The sequence below is a fragment of the Spodoptera frugiperda genome, chromosome 14 (genome assembly GCF_023101765.2).
Source record: "Spodoptera frugiperda isolate SF20-4 chromosome 14, AGI-APGP_CSIRO_Sfru_2.0, whole genome shotgun sequence".
NCBI lineage: Eukaryota > Metazoa > Arthropoda > Insecta > Lepidoptera > Noctuidae > Spodoptera > Spodoptera frugiperda.
This window is the reverse complement of record NC_064225.1, coordinates 588,628-601,722: the sequence shown is the minus strand read 5'-3', so window position 1 is coordinate 601,722 and position 13,095 is coordinate 588,628. Positions and strand designations below refer to the sequence as shown.

Below are 13,095 nucleotides of genomic sequence, written 5' to 3'. Positions count from 1 at the left end.
ACACACACACACACACACACACACACACACACACACACACACAGTCACACACACACACACACACACACACACACACACACACACACACACACACACACACACACACACACACACACACACACACACAATTTTTATTATCTTTGTACTTACCTTAGAATTCATTGTTTTTGTTTTGAATTTAAAATTTTATTATTCTATTATATAAGACTGAGTAATAATGATATAAGAATTTAATTTTATGTTATGGCTCAAAACGGTTAAAGCTAACTCTGTGATTCAATCACTTATATAGTCCTTACCATGCCTTATTTTGTGATTTTGATTTGTCTTTAAGTTTGACTTTAAGACATTAAGATTTGGAAAATTTTAACATTTTATTTTGTGATTCAAGAACTTTGCACCATGGACTATTTAATTTTCAGGCTCTTACTTAGTATGCTACATATTGCTGTATAATTCGACTTAGTTTATCTTTAATATCTATCAATTTCGCTGTAATTTAGATTCACTCAATAGTCCTACCTAATAATGTACTCAAGATGTCTCAACTCAAGTCCCCAAGATACAGGATTATCCTAGTTTGGGGGCTACCGATACACTTGATGACAACACCAAAATTAAACAAATTATTGTGATATAGTATAAGACCACAATGATTGTGAAGTTCGTTAATAAATTTATTCTTAAATTTATTCTTAAATTATTCTTAAAGTTACGGCATAACTTTATTAACAGTGCTGCCATCTATTGAGAACTCAAACAACAACTCTCATCTCTCGTGTGATAGCTGACCAAAATTTGAAATATTGTCATGAGCTCAGTAGTTATACGACTACTTACATTTGATAAGTTGAGTTAGTAGTACAGTTTGTGTTCAGTTGTAAACCATTTGGAGCACAGCGCCATCTACTTTTGTATTTTGTAACTAATATGAACACTATCACGAAACCTAATCCACTAAAGCATATCGTTACTACCGCCAGTGAGAAGTAAGGTAAAATACCTTCATCGACAATGCTGCCACCTAGTGAGTGATTGTTTAACTAGAAATGTTTAAAAAATAAACAAAACTCGGTTGTATACTTTTGATTAATTTCATTCGAACAAAGTATTTTGGAAACTGAGTTTATTCAAACAGCTCGGGGATCGAACCCGAACACGGTAATTAATTAAAGATAATTTATAGAAAAGACACAATATTTTAATTATGTATCTCTTCATCCATACAATAAAAAGGTTTTAAATAAACAACAACATTACAAGTCACAGTAATTTATTTAAAAATGTTTACATGAGAGTACATGTAGGTGGTATCGAGTCGACAATCAAGAAACTGTTTGAATAATCTACAATAACTACCGGCCACCCGTGAGGTATACAGTCAGCACTGCAGCAACTGGAAATAAAATAAAATTAATTAGGAATCGGCCGAAAAAGAATTTTTGAGTTGGATGTTTTCAGAAATTTTCGTAAATAATTTACTGAAAAGAATTCACAAATCGTTTTCTTATTGTAATGGTTTCCTAGAAGGAGTATTAATAAGTACGTACCTTTAATAGCACTCCGCGTCTCTTTGACACCGCTTTTGTTTTGAGTTGTATCGAATCAACCGTTAAGAAACTGTTTAAATAATCTACTATGACTCCCGGCCACCCGTGAGGTATACAGTCGGCACTGCAGCAACTGGAAATAAAATTAACTTAATTAGATTATATTATCTTATATGAGGAGCGGATTCACAAAATCATAGTTTTCTAGAAAGAGTATCATTAATAAGTACGTACCTTTAATAACACTCCGCGCCTCCTTGACACCGCTTTTGTGGAAGATTCTCGAGGACATCTCGGACGACAGGGAGATCTGGAAAGTAAAATATACTATAATAAGTACACCGAACACGTTTTCTCTTCCTGACCTTAGGAGTTAGAGATTTATATTTTTAAACATTTACCTATAATTCTGGATCATTTACTTAAAAATTACTTTAATATTTGTGAAATTACGACACACGTCTGTACCGCGCATGGTCCGTAACGAGACTGGCTAGATCTGCGCGCCACAGCGTCTGTACTGTAGGGATGTGCAGTGTAGATACAACGCTTGGTCTGCACACATGTAAACTAGCGTCTCACGCACACATACAGGACCAGACGGATTTCGATCGATAACTGCTATAATTGTATATAAGGTACATTCGTTAGCAACCCCTATTTACAATTGGCCCCTGTTTAGGGTACCGTCTGAAATGTTTAGTTTGTGAAATCTCATTTCCTTCATCATCTCATTTCCTTCGAAGATCTTTATTTTCGTCATATGAGGAATACTTCGTGGTTCTAGAATTTCACTGAGTTTGATATCACACAGAATCGATTATTCCCATTCACTTTGTATGAATAGACAGGGTGACAACCCTTAAACAACTAGCCGTAATTTACATAATTTTCATAAGTATTTTGATTAAAACTCCGTTAAACAGACAACCTAACAAGAATATATATGTTTAATTACATAAACCATATTCTACTATAATCACTTTTTCGCACATTTGAATATGCGGAACACAAGCAACCAAATAGATTCACTCTTATCTCTTTAAGCTTCGAGTACATACCTAGGTACTATGTAATAATATTGTACATTGAAAGGGGTTCTACCATCTGTCGTGTAACGGTGTGTGTTGATGTAGTTAGTTCACTTGATGATGTAAAACTAGTTTTAATTCTAAGTGTTTTGTTTACTTGCTACGTGTTGCTATGTAATCGACTACGGCGTAGTATTACTATCGCGACATCGCTGTGTTGTAAACGATCTTATTTATTTCCAAGTTTTATACGTACTATCCGTATTGTGGCTTATAACAAGCTTTCTGCTGAAATGTCCTCTAGCAATGTTTCAACTACTATAATGCAGAATCAAAGAGCTATGAAAACTAATGTTTCTAAACAACGTCATGTAATAATATTTCTTCATAATTAATAAACATTAGTCACAATTGAATGTTTACCGTAGTATGCTATAATATCTTCTCAGGAAATTGATAATTTCCCCAATTATAACATTACTTTATAAGTAGTGCTGCCATCTATTGAGAACTGAAACAACAACTCTCATCACTCGTCTGATAGCTGATCAAAATTTGAAATAATGTCATGAGCTCAGTAGTCATACTACTTACCTACATTCCACAATTTGCTTTAGTACTATAGATTGTGTTTAGTAGTAAATAATTTTGAGTACAACGCCATCTAGTTTTGTCTTTTGTAACTAATATGAACCCTATCACGAAACTTAAGCAACTAAAGCACATCGTTACTACCGCCAGTGAGAAGTAAGGTAAAATACCTTTATCGACAATGCCGCCATCTAGTTAGTGATTATTTAAGTTTAAATGTATAAAATAATAAACAAAACTCGGTTCTATACTTTTGATTAATTTTGTTCGAACAAAGTATTTTGGAAACTAAGTTAATTCAACCAGTTTGGGCATAGAACCCGAACACGGGTAAAGGATAAAGGTTAAATAAACAACAACATTACAAGTCACAGTAATTTATTTAAAAATGTTTACATGAGAGTACATGTAAGTGGTATCGAATAAACCATCAAGAAACTCTTTAAATAATCTACAATAACTACCGGCCACCCGTGAGGTATACAGTCAGCACTGCAGCAACTGGAAATTAAAAAAAAACCTTTATTAGGAATTGGTTCAGAAAAAAAATTTGAGTTTGATGTTTTCAGAAATTCTCGTAAATAATATACTGAAAAGAATTCACAAATCGTTTCCTTATTGTAATGGTTTCCTAGAAGGAGTATTAATAAGTACGTACCTTTAATAACACTCTGGCCTCCCTGACGCCGCTTTTATTTTGAGTTGCATCAAATCAACCGTTAAGAAACTGTTTAAATAATCTACAATAACTACCGGCCACCCGTGAGGTATACAGTCAGCACTGCAGCAACTGGAAATAAAATAAACTTAATTAGAGGAGGAATTGAATACACATCTTGGATCAGAAAAATAATTCACAATCGTTTCTTCATTGTAAGACATGGTTTTCTAGAAAGAGTATCATTAATAAGTACGTACCTTTAATAACACTCCGCGCCTCCCTGACACCGCTTTTGTGGAAGATTCTCGAGGTCATCTCGGACGAGGCAGGGAGATCTGGAAAGTAAAATATATTACATAAGTACACGTTTATTCCATACAACTTAGTAGAACACAAGTCAGAAATATATCTTGTTAGACACTTACCTAAAATTCAGGATCTTTTTATTCAATAATTACTTTAATATTTGTGAAATTACGACACACGTCTGTACCGCGCATGGTCCGTAACGAGACTGGCTAGATGTGCGCGGCGCGGCGTCTGTACTGTAGGGATGTGTAGTGTAGACACAACGCTTGGTCTGCACACATGTAAACTAGCGTCGCACGCACACATACACAACCCAGACGGATTTTGATCGATAACTGCTATAATTGTATATAAGGTACATTCGTTAGCAACCCCTATTTACAATAGGCCCCTGTTTAGGGTACCGTCTGACTAAAATGTTTAGTTGGTGAAATCTCATTTCCTTCGTCATCTCATTTCCCTCAAATATCATTATTTTCGTAATATGTGAATTCTTCGAATACTTCTAGTAATTTACTAATTATATATCACACCGAATTAACTATTCCCACTTACCTTACATGAATAAATTAGATGAATTTTTTTAAGCAACTTGCCCATCATTTGCATAATTTTAAATTTTGATTGATAAACTGTTTAAAAAACAACTTAATTATATTTTCATTGAAACACTAGTCTACCATAGTCACTTTTTGCACATTTGAATATGCGGAACACGAGCAACCAAACCGATTCACTCTTGACATTAAACTTCGAGTACATACCTAGGTACTATGTAATAATATTTTACATTGAGAGGGGTTCTACCATCTGTCGTGTAACGGTCTGGGTTGAGGTGGTTTTACTTCACTTTAATGATATAAAACTTTTTCTAATTCCAATTGTTTTTCTAACACTTTTTATTACTTGCTACGTTTTGCTACGTAATCGACTACGGCGTAGCACCAATGACTTCATCGCTACGCTTTTACTATGATCTAAATTATTTCCATTTCTATATGTGTGACACCAACTCGTAGTTTAATAACTGATTCTGTGGATATGTCCTCCATCAGTTTGAACTACTATATATAATCCAGAATCAAAGAACTATGAAAACTGTTTTTCTAAACAACATCATGCAATAAATATATTCTTCACAATTAATAAACATTAGTCACAATTGAATATCTGCGGAAGAAAGTCGTAATATCTTCCCAGGAAATTGATGATTTCATGGTTATAACAAAACTACATAGACAGTGCTGCCATCTATTGAGAACTCAAACAATCACTCTCATCTCTCGTGTGATAGCTGACCAAAATTTGAAATATTGTCATGAGCTCAGTAGTTATACGAGTACTTCCATTTGATAAGTTGATTTAGTAGTGTACAGAATGTGTTTTGTAGTAAACTATTTTGAACACAGCGCCATCTAGTTTTGTCTTTTGTAACTAATATAAACCCTATCACGAAACCTAACCCGCTAAAGCATATCGTTACTACTATCAGTAAGAAGTAAGGAATCTTAAATCCTTATATCGACAATGCCGCCATTTAGTGAGTGATTAATTTAACTAGAAATGTATAAAAAAGTAAACAAAACTCGGTTGTGTACTTTTTATTAATTTCGTTCGAACAAAGTATTTTGGAAACTGAGTTAATTCAAAAAGCTCGGGGATCGAACCCGAACACGGGTAAAGGATATTTTAAGGTTAAATAAACAACAACATTACAAGTCACAGTAATTTATTTAAAAATGTTTACATGAGAGTACATGTAGGTTCTATCGAATCAAACATCAAGAAACTCTTTGAATAATCTACAATAACTACCGGCCACCCGTGAGGTATACAGTCAGCACTGCAGCAACTGGAAATAAAATAAAATTAATTAGGAATCGGCAGAAAAAGAATTTTTGAGTTGGATGTTTTCAGAAATTCTCGTAAATAATTTACTGAAAAGAATTCACAAATCGTTTCCTTATTGTAATGGTTTCCTAGAAGGAGTATTAATAAGTACGTACCTTTAATAGCACTCCGGCCTCCCTGACACCGCTTTTGTTTTGAGTTGCATCGCAACAACCATTAAGAAACTGTTTAAATAATCTACAATAACTACCGGCCACCCGTGAGGTATACAGTCAGCACTGCAGCAACTGGAAATAAAATAAACTTAATTAGAGGAGGAACGAATACACATCTCGGATCACAAAAATAATTCACTAATCGTCGTAATTCTTCATTGTAAGACATGGTTTTCTAGAAAGAGTATCATTAATAAGTACGTACCTTTAATAACACTCCGCGCCTCCCTGACACCGCTTTTGTGGAAGATTCTCGAGGTCATCTCGGACGAGGCAGGGAGATCTGGAAAGTAAAATATATTACATAAGTACACGTTTATTCAATAAAACTTAGTATAGGGTCACCTAACACCGAACACACACTCTGTCTTCCTGACCTTAGGAGTCAGAGAAATATATTTTTAAATTGTTCTATATCACATGTTGTTAAGTGTAGACACTTACCTATAATTCTGGATCTTTTTACTCAATAATTACTTTAATATTTGTGAAATTACGACACACGTCTGTACCGCGCATGGTCCGTAACGAGACTGGCTAGATGTGCGCGGCGCGGCGTCTGTACTGTAGGGATGTGTAGTGTAGACACAACGCTTGGTCTGCACACATGTAAACTAGCGTCGCACGCACACATACAGGACCCAGACGGATTTTGATCGATAACTGCTATAATTGTATATAAGGTACATTCGGCGTGTGTACTGTAGGGATGTAGTGTAGACACGGCAGTGTTATCGATAAACTGTCGGTATTTTCTTATATCATATTATAGTATTGGCTGTTAATATCATATTAAAACCAGATTAAATCAATTATTCAATCATATACGAATGTGATTTGCTGTTAATCATCTACTACTGCCTCAAAATTGGTTTACTTGTGACGTTATATCAGAAAAATTCTATTATTCGTCAGTAACTTGTAAGTTGTTTAAACAGAATCTATCGACATCATCTCTTCACTAAGGTTGGAGTGAAGCACCTGGTCTGCACACATGTATACTAGCGTCACACGCACACATACAGAACACAGACAGATCGATAACTGCAATATAGACTTTGTGCATTTGTATGTTATGTACTCTGTTCATCGACACCCCTATTTACAATCAGTCACTGTTTAGGGTACCATCCAGTGTTTCGATATTCATTTTAAGATTTTTTCTTCGATGTTTGTTTAAGTGTCTTAAGAAACACTTTGTTATTTTAAAACTTTGCTGAATTTCTACTTCATCTGCATACAATTTTGGCGACTTGAAGATACCTTGGATATTCTGCTAAAGATAGACTCTGGCAAGGAATTTAACCCATTAGCGGTTCTTATAACCGTGCGTAAGGCGCGTGGCCCGCGTGATTCAAAGAGTCATCAGACCACCACACATGAGGCCCAGTAGCGCTAATGCCTGACCCGGAGCTGCGGCCTACCAAGCGGGTTTACCGGGGCTCCAGCTTAAAAAGCAGTAGTAGGAACTGATGGTTTTTAGTCAATATAAGTATGACACTCCCTCTCGCCTCACCTAGGGCAGGGAGAAGTCATTGGTTGATTTTTCTAACTTAAAGAAAGCGTCTTATAAAGAAACTTCAAACGAAACGCTTCGTTCAAATGGTGGAATATGGAGTATCCACCATGAAACGGTGGCGCTTTGCATTATTAGAATAAAGAATGTACTACTTGAGTGTACCTGCGTCCACAACTTCTGTATATTTGAATCTACGGAACACCAAATGCTGAACCGGTTCGCTCTTGACACTTTAAGCTTCGAGTACGTACCTAGGTATTAAATAATAATACTGAGCGTTGAAAGGGGTTCCACCATCTGTCGTGTAACGGTCTGTTGTGATGTGATGTTACATACAATGTGGTAGATACTTACATGATGCAAAACTAGTTTCTATACAATAAACTCGATTGCTTGCTACGTGTTGCTACGTACTGTACTACGTGTTGCTATAGGCTATGCTACGCCGTAGCAATCCCGTCTACGTTGAGCTACATTTTATCTATCATAGATATCTGATTGCTATTAGTCGTTTGTTTAATCGTTTATTTCAGTAAACTTTTTATCTACTGCAATTTGTGTAAGCTAGAATCAGAGAACAATTAAAAATGGTGTAGTACACAGTAAAACATTTTTGAGCACAGCGCCATCTCTTAGTGCACTTTGTAACTAATATGAACCCTAACTCAAAACTTATTCCCCTATTTGTAAATTGTACATAAAACTGCCAATATCTACGTTATACTACGGGTTGCTTGGTTACGGGTTGTTTTATTTCAATGTAACCTGTATCAACAACTACATCTCTTGTAAACCAGGAACAAAGAACAACAAAAAAGCTAAGAGTTTGCCTAAAGGTAAATAAGTCTTAATTGAGTACAGCGCCATCTAGTTTCAAACTTTGAAACTAACATGAAACCTATTATATAAACCCTATTGCGCCAAAACTCATTTTTATTTATTGTCCCTAGCGAGAACTAACTACTCTTTACCATAATATCTTTATCGACAATACTGCCATCTGGTGATTTAACCGACTCGCTGGTGGCACTTGACTGGTGGCATTCGGGTACTAAATTAGTGCTTAAGTAATAATACGTTGCCTTGAAAGGGGTCCTGCGTCCTGCCATCTGTTGTGTAACGGTCTGCATGTAAGCGATGATTGCAAATACATTGCAAAACTGGTTTTGAAATAATAGTTGTTTTTTTATGTGTATTGTGTATCTGATTTGGTTGAATGTTGAATGTAAAATACGAATGCACATTTCAAGATCTCAGTATACTCAGTTTTAAAAGAAAATGGAAATTGGGGTGGGATTTCATTTATTTTTGTAAGGTTTATTTTCTTTTTTTCTTATTTTACTTTACGTTGACTAAATACAAACCTTCGTAACGAATTTTAGGTCGGTACGACCATTGGAAGATATAGATATTTTTTTTGTTTTAGTTCCTTAGGGGTATGAATTTACACCTTCATTACCATGAAGACTATTCAAATATACTCTTTAGTCCCTTGTAATAGGGTTCCTAATACAAAAAAAATGTTTTCAATTTAATTCTCGTTTCAAACTTTTTTTCACTGTTCGAATATTAGATTTATTTGTTATTATAAAAATATCAGTTAACTAATTGTACAGCTTATAATCGAGATGACACTCGAGTACTTGATTTCGATTTAGCTTCATTTTCAGTAGAACTTATCATATCGATAGTTTCAGTTACATGGAACTCATAACAAAACTGGTAACAATATAGGTATTGTGGACTAATAATGTTATAATATAAACAATAAAACCACGGTTAAGAGATTTAAAAACAATATTTTAATTGAATAATGTAGGCACAGTTATGAACAATGTTTATTTACACACTAAAATTAATTAAAATGACATACGCCCAAAAGTCATCGATCTAAAAAGTACTCCACATAACCTTATTCATCATAATACATGATAGGTATATTTACATAATACGTTTTATGTGAAATTTTAATACCTACACATTTACAGAAAGAATGAAAAAGTCCTCATGATTTCAAGATACCATTGGCCTAACAGAGGATTTTAAATTAAATAATTTTCACATACATCATTATTTAACAATTATTTACATTTTATACCAAGTTTTCAGATTTTATTAATCAAATATTAAAATTATGTATACAGTCCAGAAATCTCTCAAAAACATAACTATTAAATCAATCTTTACGTTCCACAAAAGTTCGTACCACATACGGTATCGACACAACTCGTCCTACACCGGGCGAGTTCGATATAGTGACACGAAGCTGACGAGATGGGGACAAGATATGTATGACACGACGACCTCGGAAAATGACTACCCTGTTATCAGCACACTTATATTCCACGAAAGTTCGTAGTTGATATGGTATCGGCACAACTCGGCGAGTTCTTGGCGAGTTCGTCACGGTGACTCGAAGTTCGTAAGATGGTGATAACAGATGTATGATGCGTGGGTCTGAAGATGGGGAGATGACGACTCGTCTCTTGTTTTGTGTTCGCATTTTTGGCCCTGAAAATGAAAATTAGTTTAAGTACAAGTACCTATAGGTTAATGTACTCTAATCTATCTTAAACTAGTCTATATTCAATAGATATTATAGGTTTAGCATAAAATAAAATAAAATAAAATATTGAACACCTTAAATCATTTAATAATGTATAAAAGTTCTTTACAGTGTGCTATCACCCCGTCGACTCACGAGACATGTCAGTAAAACAATACGTCTTCCTTAACTCCCTTGAAATCATGAAGTCATCTCATCATTGTAGTCTATCCTGCTTTGTGCTCGTACATAACCTGGAAATTAAATTCATTTTAGATATAAGTGTGGGAGAGCCATGCTTCGGCACGAATGGGCCGACTCGACCGGAGTGATACCACGGCCTCACAGAAAACTGACGTTAAACAACGCTTGCGTTGTGTGAGTGAGTTTACCAGAAGCCCAATTACCACCCTTCCCAATTCCCGATTCCCCAACAACCCTTAAATTCCTAACCAAAAAAACCGGAAATGCACTTGTAATGCCTCTGGTGTCCATGGGCGGCAGCGATTGCTTACCATCAGGTGATTCGTCTGATCGTTTACCGGCTTTGACTATAAAAAAAATGTTCACATGTTAACTTACAGCAATCAGACAATCATTAAAAATATATTTACACAGTTTTAATAAGAATATACATACAAGAAATACATTTATAGACACAAATCATACAATTCACAATAGATTTTTTTAACAGTACATAATTTCTTAATTAAGTAAGTTATCATCTCTTCTTCGAATTTGCTTCATAATTGTCTCACACTAAAGTGGCAATAAACGAGTAAGTAAACACTTATTAGTATTTTTCTATTTATTTATTTATTACATTTTTAAATATTAAATTAAAAATAAAAACATTTAAAAATATAAAAAGCAGTAGTCCACCAGTAACGGGATAAATCCAAGCTACCGGGCGGTCAGGGCTCAAGAGAGAGGAATTTCCGGACAATACTATTGGTGAATCCCTCGATGAGTATCGACAACGCCGGTCTATAGGTCCCGGATTTACAGGGTAACGTGATTACAGAACAGTTTCCCTGTATACCTGGACCCAGACCAGCGTTGCACTTTCTGTAATGAAACTACATAAAAATCTGTATTAACAGAAATACATACGATCGTTACATACATAATCATAATCATAATCATTTATTTAATTCAGACCATGGTGTCCATTTAGTTAGTAATACAGAAACAAATTATAAAAGAAAAATAAAAAACATACGACTGCCTCGTTGGCCGAATGGTTGCAAGTGCGACTGCCTGGCAAGGGCTCGGGTTCAATTCCGGGGTCGGGCGAAGTATAGCTGGGCTTTTTTCGGTTTTTCGAAAATTTCTCAGTAGTAATACGGAGTCTGGATATGTGCCCGGTATATATGGCAATAGACTCACCACCTATTACATGGGACTTACAACATAAATTGTGAAAAATGGGTGTATATTATACAGTGGCATTACGTGCCTTAATGTGCACCTCTGCCTACCCCTTCGGCGATAAAAGGCGTGAAGATATACAACGTGTAACAAAATACCCATATACATCAAGAAGCCCTGATGAATACAGGTTAAATAGAATCTCTACACAAAGTTTCAGCTTAAAATACGTTTAAAAAAATTAGTACCAAATACTTGGTATCGCATAGTTCTTGATTTCAAATCATATAAACGTGTCACAACACTACAGGGAACACTCCCTAATATTACGAAACATTTCTCCTGTCAATCTGATCACCTAGTACCTGTCTACCTAATTTTGATTCGCGCACCAGCGCGTTTTGTAAAATTCATAACTTGGTACCATGAAAACATGAGTTTAAAAAATCCTTCCCGTATCGTTTGTTATGTTATCTAGAAACCGTGCAATTGATATGTATACCTCCTTTTTGTTACACGTTGTATATATATGCATACAATAATTAATCATTTGTTTTCAATCCTCTTGCGCCGCTGATGACTGTCACAATATTGTTTTATCTTTTATTGTCACGTTGGTAATATTGATTGACACCAAAGTGGCAATAAAAGAGGAAACACTACTGTGAATGGCAGGAACACTGGATACTTTAGAATCTTGTTCCACAAAAGGCATTTCTTGAGCTCTGGAAGTCTTCAATGGAGTTTGGAGTGTCGACAACGCCGGTCTATAGGTCCCGGATTTACAGGGTAACGTGATTACAGAACAGTTTCCCTGTATACCTGGACCCAGACCAGCGCAGTACATGCTTTACTGAAATTATTACACAAAACATATTTTTATAATAATTATCGTGAGATATACACTAAATTAACTAAAAATCACGGCTAAATGGAGGAAAACTTTACTAGTTTTGAGTCACGAACTATCATAAGATATATCAAATAACTAAAAATCACGGCTTAATGGAGAAAAACTTTACTAGTTTCGAGTCACAGAGGGCTCTGCATCATGAGCAGCGTGCGCAGACGCGGCGACGTCGCGCAGCCATTAATGTATATGAGTAAATCGTGATTGTTAGTTACTCAAAAAAATATACATATATTATTATTAATACAAATTATATAATTATAATGTTGGTTACTTAATCTCTACGTAGACGATGAATGTTGCAATATTGTTTTATCTTTTATTGACATTTTATTAATATCAAAGGCGCATTAAAACCTCTAAAAAATTTACGACACAACAAAATTTACATCTTACTGTGTATATGTTTATTACTATATCACGCCAAAACGGCTGACCGGTTCGGGATGATATTTGGAAAAGGGTTAGATTGTGGTTTGGAATAACAGGATAATTTTTATCCCACGGCCACGAGAATGCGAGCGAAACCACTGGCAGAAGCT

General features: G+C 35.1%; 1 protein-coding gene and 1 long non-coding RNA gene across 12 annotated transcripts in view; both read right to left on the bottom strand.

The window, feature by feature from the left end:
• The window catches only part of LOC118279402 (uncharacterized), a 46,572-nt gene extending 39,368 nt beyond the window's left edge, over window positions 1–7,204 (bottom strand). For 3 of the 11 annotated variants that reach the window (XM_050698249.1, XM_050698251.1, XM_050698252.1), the window contains exons 1-3: window positions 6,653–7,202; window positions 6,414–6,491; window positions 4,091–4,168 (exon numbers count right to left, since the gene is read on the bottom strand). In XM_050698249.1, coding sequence (XP_050554206.1) covers window positions 4,091–4,168; window positions 6,414–6,471 — 136 coding nt within the window. In that variant the 5' untranslated portion in view covers window positions 6,472–6,491; window positions 6,653–7,202. Of the gene's footprint in view, window positions 1–4,090; window positions 4,169–4,258; window positions 4,560–6,413; window positions 6,492–6,652 lie in introns of those variants that run through there. The other 8 variants (XR_007705894.1, XR_007705893.1, XM_050698245.1 and 5 more) reach the window with 6 other exon arrangements.
• LOC126911366 (uncharacterized) lies at window positions 1,337–1,851 on the bottom strand. The gene is made up of 2 exons (XR_007705904.1): window positions 1,785–1,851; window positions 1,337–1,396 (listed from the first exon to the last, which is right to left on the bottom strand). It is a non-coding gene; the product is annotated as an uncharacterized LOC126911366 (long non-coding RNA).
• Window positions 7,205–13,095: the final 5,891 nt, after the last annotated feature.